This window comes from Eptesicus fuscus, chromosome 4 (assembly GCF_027574615.1).
Source record: "Eptesicus fuscus isolate TK198812 chromosome 4, DD_ASM_mEF_20220401, whole genome shotgun sequence".
NCBI classification, from domain to species: domain Eukaryota; kingdom Metazoa; phylum Chordata; class Mammalia; order Chiroptera; family Vespertilionidae; genus Eptesicus; species Eptesicus fuscus.
In genome coordinates, this window is record NC_072476.1 from 47,352,553 (window position 1) to 47,378,126 (window position 25,574).

Here is a 25,574-nt window from a genome sequence, read left to right on the forward strand (position 1 = left end):
TGGGCTCCAAAAGCAATTCATTAATTATAGCCTCTACTTCAAATATCTTTTTAAATTTTATTTTAAAAGTGAGTGATTTTAGACTTTCAACAATTGAGAAATGATAAGAAGCAGAATATTAAACATTGCACTATAAGTTGCTGTATAGATATGTTACTTTTTAAAAAAGTTGAAAAATTTAAACTGCTCCTTGAGTGCAAATAGTGAAGATTATACATATATACGAGTGCAGTTTAGTCCTGTAATAAAATATTATAATAAAATGATTATGACACATATTTACTAGTATGAGTAATTATTATATTACATGAAATTAGGAATAAAAGGTAAGGGGATTGCACATAAAGTTATAATTCATGTTTATAATTACTGCTACTGTTATATAGCAGAGCAAGCAGAGGGGCAGGGAAGGGGGACCTGGTGAGGAGGGTTCTTTTGGATCCCTTTTTGACCCTTGATTCCTGACCCAGGAGTGTCGGGGGAGTGGGAATGTTTTCAACAGGTGAACACGAGTGCTGTGAATGCAGTGGCTCAGGGTGGACAGCTCCTACCGCCCTGCTGTGAGAATTGACCCTTATTCATTCAGAAACGTAAGAAAATGGAAACTGGTTAGCTAGGTCCTCGGGATTCCAATATTTGGCAGGGATAGCCGAGGAGAGTCCCCCCAGTGTGTATTTCTAGGTCTAGGGGAACCCAGATGTCCCCTCCTCTGTGCGTCTGCTATCTCTTCCCGCAGGTGCAGAGATGGGGCTGAAGGCGTGTTCCTTTTTCTCCCAGTGATTTTATTTCACAAGGGTGAGGCCTAGGCCAAAAACTCTCCCATCACTGTCTAAGATTCTGTTCATTTAAGATTAATTTAAATTAATAAGCAAATACCATAGGCTGGTTAAGAATGACCTCATACCTTCATCATCATCATCATCACTAGCATGTGTTGCAAACTTAATATGAAACAGGGACTATTCTTAAGACTGTCCATGAATTAACTTATTTAATCTTCACACCAAGCCTATGAGGAAGCTTCAGAGACGGTCCAGTACCTTGTTCCTAGTGCCATGGTGATGATGAAGGGAGAGCCAGGGCAGAATCCGCCTGGGTCGCCCTGGGACACAGACCTTCAGCCACTGCGCTGAGCCACCTCTTCCGGACACTTAAGCAGGATTTGATTTTATTTGCTAGCTTTCTTCCTTCCATCTAGCAGCAACACCTGTAAGAGACGGGACTGGAAGTGAAGAGGGTGAGGACGTTTTTTAGGGGGGAAACATACCTAACTGAAGGGGGAGCTGTGATGGGGATTTTGGAAAGAGACTTGGGCGGCATTCTCCATGGCCATTGTTTTGCCACCCAAAGCAGTAAGACGCATTCACCGGCATCTTGATATTGCAGTCAGCGCTAGAATGCAACTAAGAACCCAGCAGGTACTGTTTCTCCTCTCTGCTGCTCTCTGAACGTTGACATAGTTTTCTTTTAATGTTGTAGCCACAGAAAGCCCTTATGTATGTTTGTGTGTGTATATGATAAATTAAATGCTTTCCTTATTATTTAAATGTCATTTAAAATAACATTTTTCAAATGTTTTTGAAGTAAAGGCTAATGAAAAGCAACTAATTCTTATAATTACCCTTTTATTCCTCACACAGTATTGGCTGGATCCTGCAAAAACCCTTGCTGAACACAAAGAACTGATCAACAGTAGGTATTTAATTTATTTTTATTAGTAGGCATTTAATTTTAACCTTGTTAAGGGATGCCTTGAGAATGATATCATGCCTGTGGTTAGTTGGGTACAGAAATAGGCCCCAGTACTGTGGGGATCAGTATGAGTCCTCAGGTGCCAGAATATGGAAATGGGTGTGTGTTTATTGCTGGGTCTCTGCAAACTCTGATGAAATTCCAGTTGATAAAGACTGAGTGGATCTTAGTATTGCATTTTGCTTGCTGTATTCCTGCTGATGACGTTAGTTAATTTTCTAGTTGCTTGTCTTTAAATTTTCACCTTAAAATAGAAAAGGCAGAGAGGCTCTGATTTGGAAAAAAGTGGATATCTGACCTATTAAAGCACTTGCGTTTCTTGAGTTAGAGTAGTTTTTGTCATACCATTCACTTTGCTGAGTCAGTAATTAAGAAGTGCCCTTACCCTAGCCGATTTGGTTCAGTGGATAGAGCGTCCTCCTGCGGACTGAAGGGTCCCAGGTTCGATTCCAGTCAAGGCACATGCCCAGGCTGCAGGCTTGATCCCCAGTAGGGGGCGTGCAGGAGGCTGATCAATGATTCTCACTCATCATTGATGTTTCATTCTCTCTCTCTCTCTCTCCTCTCTCTCTCTCTCTCTCTCTCTCTCTCTCTCCACCTCTCCCTTCCTCTCTGAAATCAATAAAAATATATTTTAAAAAGAAAAAAAACGTTGATATTACCATTGCAGAAAGATTATTTAACTGAAGAATACATAATCTTTATTTTTTATCTCATGAGATAGTTTGATAATTAATGGAGGAGAATGGCTCTCACATCTTCAGTAGATGTGATATCTATCAGTCAGAAGGAATAGCTATAAAAATGACAGAATACTTGCTAGTCACCAGGATTCTCATAGGTAAGTCTTGATTTATTAAACTCTGTGTTAATGGGAGACTTTAAAAAAATATATATGTTTTTATTGATTTCAGAGAGAGGAAGGGAGAGGGAAAGAGAAACATCAATGATGAGAGAGAATCATTGATTGGCTGCCTCCTGCACGCACCCCACTGGGTATGAGCCTGCAACCCAGGCATGTGCCCTGACCCAGAATCAAACTGTGACCTCCTGGTTCATAGGTCGACACTCAACTACTAAGCCACACCAGCCGGGCTGGGGGACTTTTTATTACCATTAAAGGTCTTGAAGTTAGTCTTCAAAAGGTAGATTAGAGGATTCCCAGCTTCTGGCTTCTGTATTTTTTGCTAAAGTGAAACAGTGTTAACTTACTTTGCATAAGGGTTTCTTAAAGGTAGATTGTGGAAAGACATGGATTCAAGATCATAATAACTTGGGAATTTGCTTCATTAGCACCTATTTCTTATAGTTAGTCTTAGACATAGCCTTGCTCCAGAAATGTCCATTTCCCTGGCCTTTGATTGATCTATAAAACAGTGATGTTTACGAAAGATTTTGCTCATTCTATAGTTATTATAATTTCTTCCCTGAGAGGCTGTATGGAATAGTGGGCAGAAAGCACTGAACTCTAGGAGCAAACTTGATTCTTAGTTTGTGATCCCTATGATCTTAGGCAAGTTGCTTACCTCCTTGGAGCTTCAACTGCCTTGTGTACATTACCAGGTGGCTGTTGAGAATCAAATGTTTAGGAAGCATTTTTGTACTTTACCCAATGCAATCAAATGGTAATGATGCCTTATATTTAGAACACACGCCATTTTATGTGTAAGTGGGCTATCAGTCCTTTAAGAAAATTAGCCCAAACCAAATGTTCCCAGTTGTGTAGTTTTCAAACTTCTGCATAATCGCTCATCACCAAACACGTTTGAAGTGGCTGGTTGGTCAGGAGGGTGTAATCTGTCATGTTCCAGAGGATAAAAGCAGCTCTGGACTCGGGACGAGGCCTTCTTCCTTTGTGCACAGTCTCAGCAGCATCTGTGCTCTTCCTGCCCCCAGACACCAGCCCCCGGGGGCCTGCAGGCACAGGCCGACCCATCTGCTCCGTAACACAGGGCTTGATTGACAGAGATGGATCAGCAGAGGGTGGACTTCCTGGCTCATCTAAATAGTTAATATTTAATAATCTGTGCCTCCCCGACGTCGGTATTCAGGGAGAGGGGTGTGCTTGTCAGAAGCACGGTGGTTAACTAAACGTAGAAATCAAACATATGGATCAACGCTAATGGTAAAAAATTACAACCAAGTTTCTTTTAGAATTTAGTTTTTAAAGAAGCTCTAGCATAAGGAGTGCCTACCCGGGATGAGGGAGAGGAGCGGGGCTGTAGTCTGGGTTGTCTTCTGTGTACCAGGAACAGGGCAATGGGGTTCTACAAGCATAGCATGTGTGGGTCATAATAATAATAAATAATGATGTAGTTTGTATATTGTAAGTGCATTATGGGTTTATTGCCTTTGTTCCATTTAATTTTATTTCCCCAACTTCTAAAGTTTTTGACTCAACTTACTCATAAGACTTACAGTTCTGAACCTAAGACACAATGAAAATAGAAAAACTAGGGTTACTTTCTGTCTACTGCACACTATCAAAGACCGAGGGTCACAGGAGGAGGTGGAAGTATTTTTACTGACGTGCATACGTTATACCTTTTTTATTTGTGTGGGAGAGCTTTTGTTGAAGAAGAAATTAGAAACTCTGATCACCAATCAGTGCACCAGGTAGCAAATCTGTTTTAAAACAGTTTTAATATAAGATCTATTTTAACACACTGCTCTGAAGTATGCAGCTTGCAGAGAGTGCGGGTTAGATTCATACTCTCTGAAATAGAGATATTTCTAGGAAAAACATAATATAACGTGGCTGGCACCCAAGGGGCTTGTGCCCTCTTTCACAATATGAGTGTTTATTTATTTATTTATTTTGCCCATGTAGGCACATTTCCAGCTTTGTTTCATATATATTTGGTATTTGTGCATATAGTTCTTGTGTCTGGTACATGACTGAGATGAGAAATGCCTTTTTAAATATGTCAGAACACATTCTTAGATTCAGAAAAGTTTAAGAACGAGACATATATTGACCCTAATCCACATAGTTTCACTGATAAGTTTTTTTTTCTAAAAAGGTAAGAGATATACATGGTAAAATATTTCTAACATATCAATTTTGCTAAGAGTAGAATAAATGTTCTCATTGGGAAAAATGGTTAATACGCGAGGGGATGGATGTGTTAATTCACCTGATGGAGGAAACCCTTTCACAATGTATACAGATATCAAATCATCCCCTTACACTCTTTACATAGCTTACAATTTAATTTGTCACTTTTACCTCAAAAAGCTGTGGGGAAAGCTTGCCACTGTTAGTAATTTTTTATGTGTTTTAGGGGAAAATAATTTAATAGATAACTCTCTTTTCCACAAAAGGGGTCATATTTCTGCAGTCAGAAATGTAGATTGGTGACCTTTCCCCATCCTCCCTCTGCACATTTAAACAGTTGCATTTAAGTTGTTTCCAGCTTTCTGTAGGTGTTTTTTTTTTAATATATTTTTTGCAATAGTGATAGGTGGATGGTCTTTAAAACCATTTACTTTGTTTATAAATAATCTTTCTTCATTATGAAGAAAATGCATGTATGTTGTAGAAAATGCGGACAGTTATAAATTAATAAAAATTGTGCATAACCTCACTAACCAGAGGTAAGAACTAGCAACATTCTGATGTATTTGGTCCTACCTTTTTTCCTGTGTTTATGAACACACTAGAGGCCCGGTGCACAAATTCGTGCACAGGTGGGGTCCGATTGGGCCAGGTCAGCTGGGGGGAGGGGCCACAAGTTGTTGGCCAGCTGGCCCCGCCCCCTGGTTGAACTCCCAGTTGAACTCCCGGTCGAGGGGACAATTTGCATATTAGCCTTTTATTATATAGGATAGACCATATATACACAGATACCTGAATAGTTGAAGTCCTACTTCATTTTATATTTCCTTGTGTCTTTAGAAATTCTTGGTGAGTATAATTTTTAAATAACTTTATTGAGATGGCTGTGACATGTAAAAATTGTTTATATGTAAGGTATACAACTTGATGTTTAGATATATGCATACATTGTGAAAAGATCAGCATAATCAAGCTAAATAACTTATTTATCACCTCTTTATAGTTACCAGTGTGTGTAAGAAAATTTAAATTTTATCCTCTTATCATATTTCTAATATACAACACACTGTCAATAACTAACATCACCAGGTTGTACGTTAGATTCCCAGAGCTCATTCATCTGGTATAACTGAAACTTCATGTTCTTGACCAACATCTTCTCATTCCCCCTCCCCCAGCCTCTGGCAAACCACCATTCTACCCTCTGCATCTATGTGCATGACTATTTTATTTTATATATTTTTTAATTTTTTTACATTTTATTTTCAGTTACAGTGCACATTCAATATTATTTTATATTGTGTGGGACTGTTTTAGATTCCACATATAAGTGAGATCAGGTAGTATTTGTTTGTTGTGTCTGGCTTATTTCACCTAACATAATTCTCAAGTTTCATTCATGTTATCTCAAATTGGAGTATTTCCTTCTTTTCTTTGGCTGAATAATATTCCATTGTGTGAGGGTGTGGGTGTACCACATTTTATTTATCTATTGTTTCATTGATGGACACTTCGATTGCTTACATATCTTAGCTATTATGACTAATGTTGCAATGAACATGGGAATGTAGATATCTCTTTGAGATCTGTCTTTCATTTCTTTTGGATAAATACCCAGTAGTGGGATTGCTGGATCATATGATAGCTCTATTTTTAATTTCTTGAGGAACTTCCATACTATTTCCCATAATGGCTATACCAATTTACATTCTCACCAACACTTTTGTCTTTTTTTTTTTTTTTTACATTTTTTTACATTCCTACCAACAGTTGTATTTTTTAAATTTTTTTATTTTTTAAATAAATCTTTATTGTTCAGATTATTACAGTTGTTCCTCTTTTCCCCCCCCATAGCTCCCCTCCACCCGGTTCCCACCCACCCCATGCCCTTACCGCCCCCCCACTGTCCTCATCCATAGGTGTATGATTTTTGTCCAGTCTCTTCCCGCACCCCCCACACCCCTTTCCCCCCGAGGATTGTCAGTTCACTCCCTTTCTATGCCCCTGAGTCTATTATATTCACCAGTTTATTCTGTTCATCAGATCTTTTATTCACTTGATTTTTAGATTCACTTGTTGATAGATATGTATTTGTTGTTCATAATTTTTATCTTTGCCTTTTTCTTCTTCTTCCTCCTCTTAAAGAATACCTTTCAGCATTTCATATAATAATGGTTTGGCGGTGATGAACTCCTTTAGCTTTTTCTTATCTATGAAGCTCTTTATCTGACCTTCAATTCTGAATGATAGCTTTGCTGGGTAGAGTAATCTTGGTTGTAGGTTCTTGCTATTCATCACTTTGAATATTTCTTGCCAGTCCCTTCTGGCCTGCATAGTTTCTGTTGAGAAATCAGCTGACAATCGTATGGGTACTCCCTTGTAGGTAACTAACTGTTTTTCTCTTGCTGCTTTTAATATTCTCTCTTTGTCCTTTGCTCTTGGCATTTTAATTATGATGTGTCTTGCTGTGGTCCTCTTTGGATTCCTTTTGTTCAGGGTTCTCTGTGCTTCCTGACTTGTAAGTCTATTTCTTTCACCAGGTGGGGGAGTTTTCTGTCATTATTTCTTCAAATAGGTTTTCAATGTCTTGTTCTCTCTCTTCTTCTGGCACTCCCATAATTCTGATGTTGGTACGCTTGAAGTTGTCCCAGAGGCTCCTTACACTATCTTCATATTTTTGGATTCGTCTTTCTTTTTGCTTTTCCAGTTGGGTGATTTTGGCTTCTTTGTATTTCAAATATTTGACTTGATTCTTGCAATCCTCTAGTCTGCTGTTGGATCTCTGTATATTATTTATTATTTCAGTCAGTGTATGCTTAATTTCTAGTTGGTCCTTTTACATATCCTTGAGGGTCTCACTAAATTTATTGGTGGTTTCTAGAAAATTCTTGAAAAACTTTATAACCGTGGTTTTGAACTCTATATTTTCCATTTCTTTCATTTGTGACCTGTTTCTTTGTCTTCGTATTTTGGCTGCTTCCCTGTGTTGATAGCTTTGTGTGCTAGGTGTCGTATAGGGCCCAGTGGCTCAGCCTGCCCAGTTACCTGAGGTGGACACTCTTGGTTCACCCCTTTGTGGGCTGTGTGCATAGTCTTGTTGTAGTTGAGCCTTGATTGTTGTTAGTATCACTGGGTGGAATTGACCTCCAGGCCAATTGGCTGTGAGGATCAGCTGTGTCTACGCTGGGAGAACTTCTGTGCTGGAGATACTCTTATGAGACAAGACTTGCTTCAGTGGGGCTTTGGTGCTCACTGAGTCTGCCCCCTGAGTGTGTCCCTTATGGATCTGAGGAGCTGTAATCTGGATGATCTCACTCTGACCACTGGGTACACTGGCTCTTGGATCTCCAAGGAGGTGCTAATTTAGCCTCTGCCTGAGGCCACCAGGCAGGAGCTACAGAGAGATCTGCAGATTCCTCTACTTTGTTTGGGGTTTGGAGGTAGCCAGATGAGGCCCAGCTGTGAAGCACTGCAAGTGGATGTGGGGCCTTGGGCCTTCTTTTGGATGTTCTGGGTCTCACTGACTCAGTTGCAGTTTATTAGGTAATTTTAGATTTCAAAGGACCAGGCCATTCATATGCAAAAGCCTCTGCGCACAGCTTGGGTGGGGTGGGGTCTCAGGGTGGAGTAAACAGCAATGGCTTCCCATCAGCCCTGTCCTAAGAGGTCCCTGGTTCTCAGTGTCCCTCGGTAATCGCTGCAAGCACCTCTGAGAGAAAGCTGCCCTCGAGTTCTGCCCAATGCCAGACTGTCCAGTTTCTCCCTGTATGAGTCTGAGTCCCCAGAGTCTCGCCTGGAACTGGAGTTCAGAGCAGTCAGGAGCTTGTGTCTCCCTCCCCATTGAGAAAGACAGCCACGTACTCAGTTGCCAGCCCTTTCTGCACGTGTGTGCTTTCTTACCTCTGCACTTTACTTCCACAGCTCCTCTGAGTCTCAGTGTGCTTTTCTCTTTCCTTCTAGTTGTAGAATTTCCACTCAGCCAGCCTTCCTGTGGTTCTGGATGATGTCCATTTTGTCTTTTAGTTGTAGTTTTGAAGTGGTTGTGTGAGGCAGTAAGTTCAGGTGTTTACCTATGCCGCCATCTTGGTTTCTCCTCACAGTTGTCTTTTTGATAATAGCTATTCTTATAGGTGAAAGGGGATGCCTCATTGTGATTTTGATTTGCATTTCCCTGGTGATTAGCGATGTTGAGCACCTTTTTGTGTATCTGTTGGCCATTTGTATGTCTATTTAGGTGCTTTGCCCATTTTTTTTATTGTTTTTGTTTTGTTTTTGCTATTGAGTTGTATGAGTTCCTCATATTTTGGATATTAACTCCTTATTTAGTAAATTGCTTGTAAATATTTTTGGAAATATAATTTTTAATAGTTGTATAATATTATACTACTTCTTTGCCTAATTTATAATGTTAAATCTAATTAATTTCTATTTCTTATTTTAGCTGGACCTCCATATACTTTGTATTTTGGTATTAAATTCTATGCTGAAGATCCATGTAAGCTTAAAGAAGAAATAACCAGGTACAGTATTGACTTTGCTTTTGAACAGTACATGTATGGCATATACAAAAGGCTTTATTTAAAAAATGGAGTCAACCATTTGGATGCATGTCTACCTGCATTTTGTAATGCATCTCCTGCAAGAGTTAAATTTAAACCAGCTTTGCGTGAGGCAGATCAATGTCTGATGATAGATGTGTATGAACAATGGTATGCACCTGGGTGACACAATGATAGATTTTGCATCTGTTGCGATGGGATATTTCCGTATCATTCTTGTGAAGGACACAGTCAGCCTCTGTCTGAAGCCATAAAAGTAGCCGCTTGAACCGGGTAAAGGAAGATATTTTGATGCTCAGTTTGTATATGTAAATATAAAGTTGAAGAGCCAGTTATTTCTTTTTAATTGGTTATAGCTTAAATGTCATCTGTCCAGGAGTTTCACTTATATCTCTGTAGGAAATAAAAAAAGATGTTTTTAGTGTTTTACTTCACCTTTGTCATCAAATGTTTTATTTCAGTTAAGGCAGAATTTTCAATTGGTGTTGATTCTGTTGTTAAAATAGCTCATGCCAGTATTTGAAAGTGGTTTATAAAGAGCAGGCAGACCTGTGGTATTTTCACTATTCCACCTGTGACTAAATTGCACATGGTAGCAAAACAAAAGCATTTTCCCCAACTTTACAAGTAGAGCCTAATTCGTTATTCAAAAAATTTGAAATCATATCTTTGAAAACTAAGTTAGTCTGTGGTTTTGTTCCTATTCCATTTTTTTCATCTTTTCCCTTAGGCTTTGTTTTGTCTTGATTCTAGACTGCACACAAAAGAGTGATTTAATTGGATATTTTCTGCTATACTCTGAAGTGCTGTAATAAGGCCTCTTTTCTAGTACGGTGCTGATGCCCGCGTTCACGTTGTCTATCACCACGTTGTTAGCGAGCATTTGGAAAGCAGGGCTGTCCATTCAGCTTTCTGTGAGCACACCTCTGTGGGAGAAGGGCCGGTGTGTTGGGAGATGCTGAAGAGTGGGATTGTATTGACAAGAATTTTATGAATAGTCTTGCAGTCAAGAAGGATTTCTGAGTTGTGGGCTCATGGGGAAACTGAATCCAAGTGATATAAAAGCACATTTATGTCTGTAAGTAATTAGGGACTTGTAAGGAAACAACGTTTTATGAAAATACAAGAGAAGTCCTTCATTTTGAGGTTGTCAGTAACCTCTCTGTGCCTCAGTTTCTTTGACTGTAGAATTGGAGATGTTACCTGTCTCATAAGGTTTTTGTAAGCATTCAGTAGAATAGCGTATGTGAAACTCTTACACAGTTGACCCGTGAACAACACCGGTTTGAACTGAGTGGGTCCACTTGTACGTGGACTTTTTTCACTAAATGCTGTAAATGTATTCTTTCTTCCTTGTGATTTTCTTAGTAATATTTTCTTTTCTCTTGCTTTATTGTAAGAATACAGTACAACACATATAACTTACAGAATATGTCTTGACTGTTATTGGTAAGGCTTCCAGTCAATAGTAGGCTGTTAAGAATTAAGTTTTGAGGGAGTCCAAAGTTATGTATGAATTTTCAACTGCATGGGGCATCAGCTCCACAAATCCATATGCTGCTCAAGGGTCAACTGTAGTTTGTTGTGTTTGCCTCATAGTAAGTGCCTGATAAATGTTAGCATTTATTATTTCATTTTCTCCTAGTTCTGCAGTTCAGTGGAGTTCCATCTTACATGAGGGTTAGGTTCCAAAAGATAAGTGATTTAATGTTAAGAAGGCAGGGGGCGGGGGGGGGGGTGGGAGGAGGAGGAGAACAGTGTCTTATAATGCATTATGTCCCATCTGTTCACCAGATATTAATGATGACCAGACATTTCCTAACAGCTCATTAACAGAATACATAGATTGGTGTTATGTACAAACCCACAAATAATTCAGTGCCACCTGTTTTTCCTCAGGTATTAGACCAGATCATATAGTTAAGAACCAGATGATATAATTGGCTTACATGTAATGACCACAATTTATAATTTATTTTTATTGTCAAAAACATATAGTTGAATTTAGGTAAATTAAATGTGTATTTAATGTGATATTACTGTGCACTTATTCTTAGTGTGTCCTGAAGATAAAGTCAATGATTTGCATGAATATGTTAAGTTGGTAGGCAAAATGGACTTTTTAAAAGGAGTCAATTGCATGAGATAATTTTGGCAAAAGAAAAAACTGAAACCAAAAAACAAAATTCTCCAGTATACGTTATTAAAAGATGAGTCTACTTAGGCCAGCCTTTTCAAATTGAACCTTTATCTTGCTTCAGTTCTTTTGAAAAAGTTTCTGGCCTTCTCTGTAGTGGCTCTTAAGTTGTTTATAATTTTTTATATGAAAAATAATGCTGTGGTAAACATGCTTATACATACAATTCTTCCACATTTTTTGGTAACCATTGTTTCCTACGTATTGTTCAGATGTCTTGCAGTATTGAACCCATTCGTTTTACTCCTGCATCGTATTACACAGTTTATTTGGCCGTGCCTTGTGGTGGGCTCTCCAGCTTGTTTCCTTTTTAAAAATTATAGATAGTGCTGCGTTGAATCTTCTCATGTACATGTATGATTATACTAGGTAGTATTCCAGAAGGATGTTGTATTTAGAGAACAAAAGGCTAAAGGTGAATGGGATACACAGGAAAGTAAGGTTCCAGACCATGAGAAATGTAAGGGAAAGAATCATATAAACTTGGAGTACCTGTTATGTGCTCTAAAATGTGTACTGATATAAACAAAGTTGGGGGACTCCAAGGTCATATACCCTAACCTTCAACTTTATGGAACATCCCTGGTATGTCAGCCTGCTTCTTTATAAATATTTTAAAGATAGGAAACCTTACTCTTCGCAAAGCAATGGGAAACTCGGTAACAAGTGCCTGGAACTAGGTTTTCTTTCTAGGTCTATGCAGAATAAGTATAATCTCGCCCCTCTTGTCAGTCCTTAAAGTAATTCGTGTCCTCATGACATCTGTTAAACTTATCTTCAATTCCAATTCAAAATATTATGACAGCCTTCAGTGTATTCCATGTCATTCATAGCTCTGAGCCCTCTGGACATTTGGTGAGCATAATGCAGTATGGGTTAAAGAGATGGGCTTTGGAGTCAGACAGGCTGAGGTCTGCATCCTTACTCTGCTACTCACTAGTTGTATAATCTCGAGAAGCTTACCTAACCTTTTTACTAGTATAATCTGTACTAGGGGCCCAGTGCACGAATTTGTGCACCTTGAAAGGAACTGTGGGCCATGAGGCTGCGGCCCATCCTCCATGCCCCTGCCTGGCCCCTCCCACCTCAGACCCTGGTCCCCTATCTGCTGGCAGCCCTGTTCCTGCCGCTGCCACTCCGATGTGCTGACAGTGCCGGCCCCACTCGCACCTGCTGATAGCATGGAGCCATTGGGGCTGGCGCTAGCAGCGGGTGCGAGTGGGGCTGGTGCCATCAGTGGGTGCAAGTGGCAGCTGCTGCCCCGATTGCCCCTCAGGAGCAGGGGGAGGTGGAGAAGCCCTCAGGGGCGATTGGGGCTGGCAGCTGCCGCTCAGACTCACTGACAGTGCTGAGAGATCAGGACCAGTGCTGGGTGCCGGCTGTGGGTGTGAGTGGGGCTGGCACTGGCAGTGGACGTGAGTTGCAGCTCTGGTGCCAGCAGTGGGTGTGAGCAGGGCCGTCGCTGGAAGCTGGTGCGAGAGGCGGCTGCTGGCCCTGATCACCCCTCAGGAGCAGGGGGAGTTAGAGAAGCCCTGAGGGGCGATTGGGGCAAGTAGCCACTGCTTGCACCTGCTGATGGTACCACGTCATAGCGACCAGTTGTTCGGTTGTTCCACCATTCGGTCTATTTGCATATTAGCCTTTTATTATATAGGATTCTCATCTGTAAAATGGAATTAAACTATTTCTTCAAAAAGATGTTGGAGGAATATATGACAATACATGCAAAGTGCTTACAATGCAAAAATGTACGTAGATGGTACAGTTAGCTAAAATGGAAACAATAATAATTATTTTACATTTTCAAATTATTGATTACAAAACTAGGGAGGAAAAGACCAACTGGAGCCCTGAGACAGGTCTTTCAGATTAAAATCAGTCCACTAATCAGAACTTCCTGGGTGTAGTTGTTCATTTAACTATGAATTATCCTACTATTGCCTCTAGCCTGCATTTCTTGAATTTGTATGAAAAGACAGAATTCACTCACTCACCTACCCTTCATTCAGTGACTACATGGAGCATCATGTTTCAGCGCACTGAGTACCAAGGAGATTCAGTAGGGACCAAAGAAAGGTAGGGTTTCAGTCCGAGGAGGGAGGACAGACAGACTGCATTGCTTTGCTGACACCGCTATCTGTGAGGCCATTGAAATTTGCCTGAACTTTTAAGGATCTAACAACTATTTCTACAAAAGAAAATAATGTTGGTTCCAAATGACTGGTTCATAATGAACACTGTTTAGCTTTTGAAAACGGGTCTCTGTTTTGTAATATTTTATAGTATTTTCTGGGGATTGACATTAAGCTTGTCAAGTGTTATTACTACTTTGGCAATCCATATTTTTCACATTGTGAAGATTAGCTTGTTTCAGCTTCTTTGGTAGCTGAGTGACCTTCAGTTACATGTCCACTTCCAGAGTCCCTGTCTCTCCGTGAAGATAGTGGTCCTTAGTTCATCAGAGTTGAAGGGAGGGTTGATTTCCAGTATTGATGCAAAAGAAATTTGTGAACTTTAATGGATTATACAAATGTAAGGTGATACTATTGCTACTTTTCCTGTATTTTAACCATCAGTTTTAAACCTCCGAGGCTAAAGTGTTATTTCAGAACTTCTTTGTCCCTTTCTCTTGAGAATTAGTGGTTGCTTCCTCTACTATTTTTCTTCTTAAGCTATACATTCTATTTCCTCCACAGTGTTTAATATTATGCTATTATTTAAACATTTCCCTCTGTCCCTCGCATTTAAGTTAATCCAAAGCGATTCAGCTGCTGTCCCGTGCTGTGTTCCCTCTCTGTGGTGCAGAAACCAACCCTGCTTCTGTGTGAATAGGAGCTCTCCTTCAGGGTCACGTTCAGCTGGCACCCAAAAATCAGACTTCTGCTTGTCCCCACGCCTTTCCGATTCCTCACCAGGTGCTCCTCAGGCTGTTTGGTCAGGAGAACTTTCTGTCTGGGCTCCTGAAAGAACAGGGTCTCCCTGCCCCTTCTCTGAGCAAACCTTCTTTGCCCATTCTTCTCGCCTCTGATACGTGCTAAATTGTTCATGGTTCGAACATCCTTGGTATCAATTCAGCTGTCTTCATTGAACAGCAGATCCACAGGAAACTGTGAGGCCAGTATTTCAGCCCTTCTCTTGTGCTGTACGGGTTGTAGTGTTGCAGTAAGGGAAGATGGAGCACTTCTTCCCCAGAGCCCACATCTAGCTTGGGAGATAGTGCATGCACACCAGTGTGGTAATTTACACAAAAAGATGGCCAGTCGTTGCTTTATGAAGCTCTGCTTTGCATCAGAATGTGTTCTGGAAAGATTCCTTATTAAGTGGATCATTTTTAGTCAGCATCTTTTTTCCCCCAATAGGGGTAAAATATAACTAGGGTCACAATATAATTTATTGTTCAAACCCTGACACTGCAGAATGACTAGGAGATTAATACTTGGGCATGTATAATAGGCACAACTAGAACAGTCCTAGGTAAACTAGAATGTAGATTCACCCTAAAACCAGAGATAAACAATGACCCAAGCATCCATTCATAGCCTTAATCAGAATGATTAAGAGCCCTGGCTGGGTAGCTCAGTGGACTAGAGCATCATCCCTATATGCCAAGGTCGTGGGTTCGATCCTGGTCAGGGCACATACAAAAATCAACGAATGAATGCATAAATAAGTAGAACAAGTTGATGTTTCTCTCTCCCTCCCTCCCTCCTTTCCTCTAAAATCAATTTTAAAGGAAGGAAGGAAGGAAGGAAGGAAGGAAGGAAGGAAGAGAAGGAAGGAAGGAGAAGAAAAGTAAAGAATGACAGATGAAAAGGCCCAGCTACTCTAAATCTGTAATTTAAGTAAAATATTTGGTTGTACTCTAAGTCCCATAAAATGGACAAAATGATTTATATACAGTTAATTACAAACAGGACCATGATATAGTGTTTGTTTGGCATATAAAAATAGAATTTACTGTGTCATAAATTAGTCTTATATAAGACTAACATAATGCTTACAATCATAAAGATTAATCACGTTCCTAATTAAAAATAGTTTGTCTTCCTTGATTTTAGCGGATTTTTTATGCAATGACTTAAAGATTTCTAGTGTCTTTGAAAGGCAAGTTATCTAGAGAAGTTTGAACAGATGTCCTTTTTTTCTTTTTCTTCATGAGTTTCTCAGAGACAGCAAAGAATGTTCAGTTTTTCCCATTTTCATCCATCCGTCTGTTCATTCATAAAGCCATCCATCAAGACAGCAGTTCTTTATTGAGTAGCTACTGTGTGCTGAGCCCTCTAGAGTGGGAGTAGAGTTAACAATGGGTTATGGTTCCTGTCCTTTGTATCTGTTTGTCTTTCTCTCTCTGTTTCAGCTCTGTCTTTGTTATTCACCTCCCTCTGTTTCTCTTTTCCCTTTCTCTTTGAAGCAAACTCTTATGGGATTAGATCTCTCAGTTTCTGTATTTGGCAAAGGATTTGACTATTCAGTCAGATGTTATAAACGTCTTAATACAGCAAGTCAAATATTCATCTGTGACCCATTTTCTAAAAAAGAAAAAAATAAAGTGTAGCTAAATGCAAGTTTCTATCAAGCAGTAGTAATTCTAGTGAAATGTCTCTTTCGTTATAAGCTTTTGCATTTAATTTCTGCTAATATCACTTTACTCCTCTTCAAGAGGAACACAGATGACTATAACAAAGTGGATTTGGTAGCCAAGCATTCAGGGAATGAAATGTGATTAAGGGGAGCTGGAAAATGTGAGTGGTAGGCAGTGGTGGTGATGGGAAGTCAGTGGTTAATGGCAAGAGATTTGGCTCAGGAAGTAAGCAGAGGTTTTAACAAGCTATCTTTACGATCTTGATCTTAATCCTGAAGACCCAGGGTTGTTTTTTGTTTGTTTTCTTAACAAGGGAGAGACCTGATCCTATTTACCTCATAGGAAGGCAGTTTGGAAGGGAGATTAGTTTGAATGATGGCAGAACATGAAGGTTTTAGAAATCCACTGGGTACTTGGAGGGTAGTGACTTGGAGTAGGAGATGGAGAGAAGTGTATGGATTTCCAGAACAGCAGATTTAGAGAGAGAATTTGGGTGCCAGGACTTACACATTGTTCCTAGGTTTCTCTTACTTGGGTGTCTGGAGAACTGTGGTGCCATTTATTGGCAGTGGAAAAGCACAGGCTGTGAAGCAGGTTTTCACTTAAGCCTGTGGGCACAAAGTTGATATCAGTCTTCTAGAAATAATAAGAGTAGCAGCTAACATTTGGATATCCTCACTAAGGGCTTTGGTTGTGAGCATTTGGAAAAGAGAAATTTATCACAACTGATTTTTAGAACTCATTCTTTGCTTTTTTTTTTTCCTGCCCCTTCCCTATGACATGTTGCAAAGAAAGATAAATCACAAAGGACAGCCTGGTGTGTGTGTGTGTGTGTGTGTGTGTGTGTGTGTGTGTGTGTGTGTGTGTGTGTGTGTGTGTGTGTGTGTGTGTGTGTGTGTGTGTGTATCTGAGAAAGAGACAGGGAGAGAGATGGTGTCTGGGGCTTGTGTTGATGATTCATTGTATTGGTTCATAAACCTCTGGTCTCTCTCAACCCACTGGCAGAAAGCCTGAATGGAGGGCAGGTAGGTGGAGGGTGGGAAGCTAGCCAGAGTTGCCTCATTAAGAGAGATCTAGGGTCAGGTGCCCTAGAATCCAGGTCTGGCTCTGCTCCTTAGCTCTTGTGAGATCTTGGACAAGTTACTTCATCTCTTTGTGTCTGTTAGTTTCTTCATCTGCAAAATGGAGGTGGTAATAGTCCTGACTTCATTTTAAAGTCTTATATACGTTATTGTATGTAAAATACTTGGAATGAGTTACTATCTTTACAGTGTTTAGAACAGTGGGTGGCACTATTATGATAACAGGTGTTCTTTAGGCAAATGGGATGAGCAAAGCTGCAGATAATGGGCAGGGTCTTAATAAGCGGGAGGATTGATGGAATGACACTATCATGACCTTTTGTCCTGCACAGATGATTTTACACCCTGTAGATAACATGTCATCAGGGCTGGGTCCTTGTGATGTGTTCCTCCCATTATGAGCATGTTGTCACAGCAGTAGTGGCCGTGGCAGTAATGACAATGTAACAGTATCTTACGTGGACCCTCCACATCAGCCCTGTGAGGTGTAGCGACTTCCCTGCCTGAGTTTTACAGGTGAGGAGGTGGCTGTTAGAGAGGTCAGGCAGCCGACTGCGGCCACCGCCTGCGGAGTACTCGGGCTGGGATGCAGTCCAGCCAGTCTAAGTGGAGCGCCTTCTCCTTTTAGTCACTACCCTGCCTTGCCCCTGTAGAGGGTGCTTGCAGTCTGTTCACGCAGCAGCCCCCGTCATACAAAAAACCAGGAAGCATTTTATTTTCATTAGTCAGGCTCTGAAGCTGCAGGTCTGGGTAGTGTAAGATATCATTAATCTCGTTTTCCATTTCTCTTTTAGATACCAGTTTTTCCTGCAGGTGAAGCAAGATGTCCTTCAGGGCCGGCTGCCCTGCCCTGCCAGCACTGCTGCTCAGCTGGGAGCTTATGCCGTCCAGTGTAGGTTCCACCGACGTACATTTGCTGCTGAGATTTTAAGAACAGTGTTTGAATTTGTCTTTTTAAGGGAGTTTATATGCTAAAATGTTTCTTATCAAAATGTTTTACTGGAAAAAAAAATTGAATTTAGTCAATCAGGTTTTAATCAGGTTCCTTCGGAAGAGGTCAACACGAAGCCAGTTATACATTCCTAGTGGTGGGTCCCGTGCAGGTTTAGTCACAGGAATAGCATTGATTCTAGATGAAGTGGAGGGTCTGAAAACCTGTTCTCCCCTCTGTTCCACCTGAGCTCATTGTTCCCCGGAGCTGTTGTGTCTCAGAGACCACGCTGCTTCCAGGCAGCTGTCGTGAAGACCCTACGCGGTCAGTTGCCAGCGCCAGTGCAGAGTGTGGCACAGGCTGGGCGCTCACTGCACTTCAGCTCTTGGCATTGATATTTGCTCCCCTGGGGGCATTTCCAGGTCGCATTGTCACTTTTGAGACAGGCTGAGGATGTGGGCAATGATACAGCATGTTCCCTGTCTTTGAATGGCCTTTGCAGATTAGACACAGCCTAGAAAAAATATCCTAGGAATAATGTCGCAGAGAGGAACTTGGTTGGGTTTGTAAGGTGCATTATTAATGTAAGGAAGAGGATTTTTTATAAGCATAATATACTAAGCTTTCTGGTTGCATTTTGCTTCTTTGTATAAACTGTAATGGGGTTATGTGCAGCATTGTATTATATTTTCATGACCATTATGTGTGGCAAATACATTTTGAATCACATGCTCTATTTCTTGGTGTCATTGTCTGAGAGGATATATTGGGGTCATGGCTGTTATTCACTTCTAATATTTCCAATGTCTGTACTCTAAATTGTTTATAACTTTTTTCATTTAAATGATAAGAATAATTAGAATGAAAATAATTATAGTCTTTCAGAAAGCAAAAACACAGAACATATGTTTTTAGGATAAGGTATTTTTTAATACCGAGTTATTTTCTACTAAAACTATTTACATATATGTGAATTATTAATAAGGCATTTGAAGAACATGTTTAAGCATGATAGGAATATTTGTATTCCTGTATATTGGAGGAGAATATTTTCCTAAAATGAAAAAAAATTATAATTTTTTTCCTTTTTTAGCTGAACTTGGAGATTATGACCCGTATAAGCATACTGCAGGATATGTGTCAGAATACCGGTTTGTTCCTGATCAGAAGGAAGAACTTGAAGAAGCCATAGAGAGAATTCATAAAACTCTAATGTAAGAATCATGTTATTAACTATAATTAACAGGCTGTACATTAGATCCCCAGACGTCATCTTTGACCAACGTCTCTCCCATGTCCCCCAACCTGATTACCAGCCCCTGGGAGCCACTGTTCCAGTCTCTGTTTCTATGAGATTGGCTTTTTTGGGTTTTGCATACAAGAGATACCATGTTTGTTTTTCTCTGATTTATTTTACTTAGCATAATACCCTCAGGGTCCATCCATATACTTGAAAGTAGCAAAGAGAGTAGATCTTAAATGTAGGTCTCACCACAAAAAAGAAATGGTGATAAGATGGAGATAATAGCTAAGCTATGGTGGCCATCATTTTGAAATATAAAACTGTACCAAATAACTCGGCCAGCATTGCTCAGTGGTTGAGCATCAACCTATGAACCAGGAGGTCACTGTTCGATTCCTGGTCAGGGCATATGCCCGAGTTGAGGGCTTGATCCCCAGGAGGGGCATGCAGGAGACAGTGTTCAATGATTCTCTCTCGTCATTGATGTTTCTGTCTTTCTCCCTCTCCCTTCCTGTTTGAAATCAATAAAAAAAAAATACCTTTTTAAAATGTATCAAACACACACTACACCTTAAACGTACAAAATATCAGTTAATTATATCTCAATAAAGCTGGAAAAATAACATTTTATATTACATCAACCACCATCCTTTGCTATTGGCAGGCTCAGTGAGTTTTTAGAATGATAAATTCTTCACTTTTGCCTGGAACATTCTAGTATTCTTTTTCTTTTTCAAGTTTTAACTGCTTATAACACTAAGAAGCTCATAGAAAATTCAAACAATTTATAACATATAAGGACAGTCAAGATATTTTTTGTTAATGGCCTTTTAGACCTCTCTCTATGAATAATTTCCCCTAGAGAAAATGTATTCTGTATAGATTTGTGTATGATTTTACATAAATGGAGTCATGCTGTATATACCGTATTTCGCAGTCTTCTACTTTTTCAGTCACCAGGATCTTGTGAAATGTTTTTTAAACTATAAATATAATTTATAACCACAAAAGCTTTAATGTATTCTGGATCTGCTAAGTCATAAGTATGTAAATTATTCACAGTTATAAGCAAAGTCTTATTCAGTCTATAGCAATGAATCTGAAAATCATGATGACACCAGTGTGGAGCCTCAGAGGGTATTATGTTAACACTACATGAACCTTTGAGAATATACCCGAGTCCCTAGTAGGATTTTCAAGTAATGGCCTGTAGCATTGAAGTCATAATTTAATTATAGTTATTTTGGTTAAATCCTCTATACTGATTAACTTTGCTTTATTGCCTCTTATGTAACATTCCCTCTTGAATTTGCTTGTTTTTAGATGTATTATAGTGAAGGGGAAAAAAAAATGCAGAATTAATCTGGTCAACAAAAAATGTTTGCCTAAAGGATCTGTTTCAGTGAGTAGCAGAGAAGTCAATTGCTGAATTGCAATCAGGGAAACCAGGCTCTCCATCTCGTATTAGCATGCACCAGAATGCTCTCCAGCTGATTATAGAGTCCTTCACTTTACGGTTTTGCTGAAGTGGGTGCTAGTAACAGCAGTGCCTGTAACAACGTTGTGAAGGGCAGTGTGTTTGGCCTATTCTGAGAATACTAATTCTACTAGGAGTTTCAAAGTACAGTTACATTTTGAAATTATCAAGGAGCTTTGAGTGAAGGGCCTTACATATTTTATGCAATGATGTTGACAGTGTGACTGTTATTTCTAAGAGAAGAAAGCTTGATCAAAGTTTGGTAGCTTTGTTGTGTCTAATTTTCTTTTTATTTATTTATTTATTTTATTTTATTTTTTTATTTTATATAGATCTTTATTGTTCAGATGATTACAGTTGTTTCTTCTCCCCTCCCCCCCCCCTCCCCTCCACCCGGTTCCTACCCCTCCCTCTGCCCTTACCTCTCCCCCGCTGTCCTCATCCATAGGTGTATGATTTTTGTCCAGTCTCTTCCCGTACCCCCCACACAGACACCCCTTTCCCCCTGAGAATTATCAATCCACTCCCACTCTCTGCCCCTGACTCTATTATATTCACCAGTTTATTCTGTTCCTCAGATTTTTAATTCACTTGAGTTTTAGATTCACTTGTTGATAGACGTGTATTTGTTGTTCATAATTTTTATCTTTACTTTTTTCTTCTTTTTCCTCTTTTTAGAGAATACCTTTCAGCTTTTCATATAATACTGGCTTGGTGGTGATGAACTCCTTTAGCTTTTTCTTATCTATGAAGCTCTTTATCTGCCCTTCAATTCTGAATGATAACTTTGCTGGGTAGAGTAATCTTGGTTGTAGGTTCTTGCTATTCATCACTTTGAATATTTCTTGACACTCCCGTCTGGCCTGCATAGTTTCTATTGAGAAATCAGCTGATAATCGTATGGGTGCTCCCTTGTAGGTAACTAACTGTTTTTCTCTTGCTGCTTTTAATATTCTCTCTTTGTCTTTTGGCCTTGGCATTTTAATTATGATGTGTCTTGGTGTGGTCCTCTTTGGATTCCTTTTGTTTGGGGTTCTCTGTGCTTCCTGGACTTGTAAGTCTATTTCTTTCACCAGGTGGGGGAAGTTTTCGGTCATTATTTCTTCAAATAGGTTTTCAGTGTCTTGCTCTCTCTCTTCTGGCACCCCCATAATTCGGATGTTGGTACGCTTAAATTTGTCCCAGAGGCTTCTTACACTTATCTTCAACTTTCTGTATTTTCTTCTCCTCTTGCTTCTCCAGAGGAGTGTCCTTTGCCTCTTTGTATTCCAAATCTTCGACTTGATTCTTGGGTTCCTCTAGTCTGCTGTTGGGTCTCTGTATAATATTTTTATTTCAGTCAGTGTATGTTTAATTTCTAGTTGGTCCGTTTTCATATCCTCAAGGGTCTCGCTCATATCCTCGAGGGTCTCGTTAAATTTATCGGCCTTTTCTAGGAAATTCTTGAAAAACCTTATAACCGTGGTTTTGAACTCTATATCCAGTCGTTTGTTCTCCTCCATTTCTTTCGTTTGTGATCTGTTTCCTTGTCTCCGCATTTTCACTGCTTCCCTGAGTTGGTAGGGTGGCTTTGTGTGCTAGGTGTCCTATATGGTTCAATGGGTCAGCTTCCCAGTTACCTGAGGTGGACACTCTTGGTGCACCCCTTTGTGGACTGTGTGTACAGCCTTGTTGTAGTTAAGTCTTGATTGTTGTTGGTGTCACTGGGAGGAATTGACCTCCAGGCCAATTGGCTGTGAGGACCTGCTGTGTCTATAATGGAAGAATTGCTGTGCTGGATACACGTTTATGGGGCAGGACTTGTTCCAGTAGGGCTTTGGTGCTCACTGAGTCTGCCTCTTGAATGTGTCCCTTATGAGAGTAGTTGAAATCTGGTGTCGTCTCACACAGACCACTAGATACACTAGTTTCTGGATCTCCAATGGGGTGCAGGTCAGCTACTGTCTGAGGCCACCAGCAGGAGCTACAGCAAGAACTACAGTTTTCTCCTCTTTGCATGGGGATTTGGTGGTTTTGGAGCAGTCTGAGTGGAGCTGCAGTTTATTTGGTTAAGCTGCCACAGGGCAGGCCATTTATATGCAAAAGCCGCTGTGTGGAGCCTGGGTGGGTTTGTAGAATGTGCGGGGCGGGGTCTCAGGGTGGGGCGGGATCTCAGGGAGTCACTAGGCTAGGGCATGGCAAACAGCGATGGCTGCCAGCCAGACTTCTCTGCCTTTCCACGTTTCCAAGTCCCCGTGTCCCACGCTCCAGCGCAGTAAACACTGATTGCTGGGCGCACCTCTGCAAAAAAGTCACCCTCACTTTCCAACCCGATGGCCCACAGTCCAGCTTCTCTCCATAGGCATCTGGGTCCCCTGCGAGTGCCCAGGAACTGGATTTCAGAGTGATCGGGAGCTTGTCTCCCTTGGGGTTGAAAAACCGCGCGCCTAGTCGCCCGCCACCAGCCCGATTCGCATGCCTCCGTACCTCAGCTTTTCAGCGTTTGTGCTCCTTTCTCTTTCCTTCTAGTTGTAAAACTTCCACTCAGCCAGCTTTCCGGTGGTTCTGGGTGGTAGACGTTTTGTCTTTTAGTTGTAGTTTTGAAATTGTTGTGCGAGGCGGCAGTGTAGTTGTTTACCTTTGCTGCCATCTTGGTTTCTCTCTGTTGTGTCTAATTTTCTATGAGTGGTCGTGGTCTTCATAGATTTGAAAAGTATGGTTTATGACTGGGTTTTCCAGGGTACCATAGCTGCATCAAAATAATTTCTTAATTTAAAAAAATTTACAGCTCCTTTTGTTAGCCATTAAAGAAATCCCTCTTTTCTTTCTTACGCACACACACACACACACACACACACACACACACACACACACACCCCACACACACCATTTCCAATCATCCATGGAGATTCTTGGCCAATTCTCACCCTCATTAGGAATGAATGCTATTTTCTGTATATTATCACCAATAAAGATTTGGGGAATATGTCTATCCTTTGTATTAAGACAATGACTAGTATTTTTTACAATTTCTAAATACCAAACTGCTGTGCTCAGGAGATACTGCTGAGACCCCAGTTGGGTGGTGGGGAGCCCATTCTCTTCTTGCTACCCACCACTGCTCTCACCCCTCTTGCTCCTGGTGGAGAGCTGCTGGTGTATGGAGGCTTTGCACTCTTTGTCAGGGTATACTTTTTTAATTTGAGTGCTTGTATTCTTACTAATCTCTCTCGGGGTTTCTGAAATGGAGAATTTTTCATATATGCTCGGACATTGGGACTGGCTATAATGAACAAAAATAGACTCGGTAAATGAAATCAACTTGATACAAGTGTCACCTTGTTTCAGGGGTGTACAATTTTGTCATCAAGAAGGCAAGGGGCTTCTTGAAGTACAAAGACTTGGGTTTGCACTAGCACAAAGGGTTACTTCTTTTTCCAGAGAACATGGCGAACATGGTTTCATTCCCTGTGTTGTGGCTGTCATAGAGTAAGCTCTTTGTTTTTGTGCTGGGTTCAGGGGTCAGGCTCCTTCTGAAGCAGAGCTGAATTACTTGAGGACTGCAAAATCCCTGGAGATGTACGGCGTTGACCTCCATCCCGTCTATGTGAGTAACATTTAATTAACACAAAATATTTTAATCTGATGACATTTTTCTTAAAGTGCCACTGAAACTCCCAAAGGAAAGCTGCAATCCTGTTGTGTGGAAAGCAGATGATGCTTTTTCATCTGTGTTTTTCAAACACAGAGAATCTCTTGTGTGGATTAAATCCTAATGAGTTTTGCATAGAAGTCTGTGATTATATTTCCATGTGTAGAAAACAATTAACTGGGCTTGAAAACACAATCTGGAAAACAGTTCCAAGGGGCTTAGCTAAACGTCAAAACAATTTAAAATTGGTCTGTAATTGATTGTATTAGGCAGAAAACAGGAGGGTTTTCCAAAAATAGGTTTTACGGCTGAAAAACATTAATAAAATTACTTAAAGTAGGCGTTAGACAACAGTACAGCTACAACTATTTGTGGTTCTTTATTGCATCTGTGGGTTCTGTCAATATTATAGTTACTGCCTATTGTAGTTTTTTAAAAATATATTTTTATTGATTTCAGAGAGGAAGGAAGAGGGAGAGAGAGATAGAAACATCAATGATGAGAGGGAATCATTGCTTGGTTGCCTCTTGCATGTCTCCCACTGGGTATTGAGCTCACAACCTGGGCATGTGCCCTGACCAGGAATCAAACAGTGACCTGGTTCATAGGTTGACGCTCTACCACTGAACCACACTGGTCGGGCATCTATTGTAGTTTTTGCCACTGCATTATGAGAAATATATTTGCAGATTTTCTTTAGTAACTGATGAAAACTTGCTGAATATAGTCACTGAGCAATTATACTGAATCTGTGTTGAATGTTCTGGATCTGGTCTTAACCTTTGAACCACTTCTCTAAGGTTATCAATTGATTATTCTATGCCAGTGAGATTGAAATGTGATTGCCTTTCATTTTATGAGTTTAGTTAGCAATAGTCAAATTTGATTATTTGAGAAAATGAGCCCTGTACCTTTACAGGAAATGAATTGCTAAAGATTATAAAAGGCAGAGTGTTTGTCAGTTGGATTAGGGGACTCAATTTTTAAGGAACCCTGATAAATTTACTGTAATGTAAATAACTCAGTCATGCATTTATTTTGTAATATGTCTTTTGGTTTTCA

At 40.2% G+C, this 25,574-nt stretch overlaps 1 protein-coding gene across 3 annotated transcripts in view; it reads left to right on the forward strand.

Annotated features, from left to right (window-relative positions):
* Window positions 1–25,574, forward strand: part of EPB41L4A (erythrocyte membrane protein band 4.1 like 4A) — a 218,207-nt gene that overhangs the window by 113,361 nt on the left and 79,272 nt on the right. For all 3 annotated transcript variants that reach the window (XR_008555830.1, XM_008144480.3, XM_028149759.2), the window contains exons 3-7: window positions 1,641–1,692; window positions 9,252–9,330; window positions 18,025–18,122; window positions 19,255–19,375; window positions 24,380–24,467. Coding sequence is in view for 2 of the 3 variants with exons in the window: in XM_008144480.3 (XP_008142702.1) it covers window positions 1,641–1,692; window positions 9,252–9,330; window positions 18,025–18,122; window positions 19,255–19,375; window positions 24,380–24,467 (438 nt within the window). In the remaining variant the exon portion in view is untranslated. The remainder of the gene's footprint in view (window positions 1–1,640; window positions 1,693–9,251; window positions 9,331–18,024; window positions 18,123–19,254; window positions 19,376–24,379; window positions 24,468–25,574) is intronic.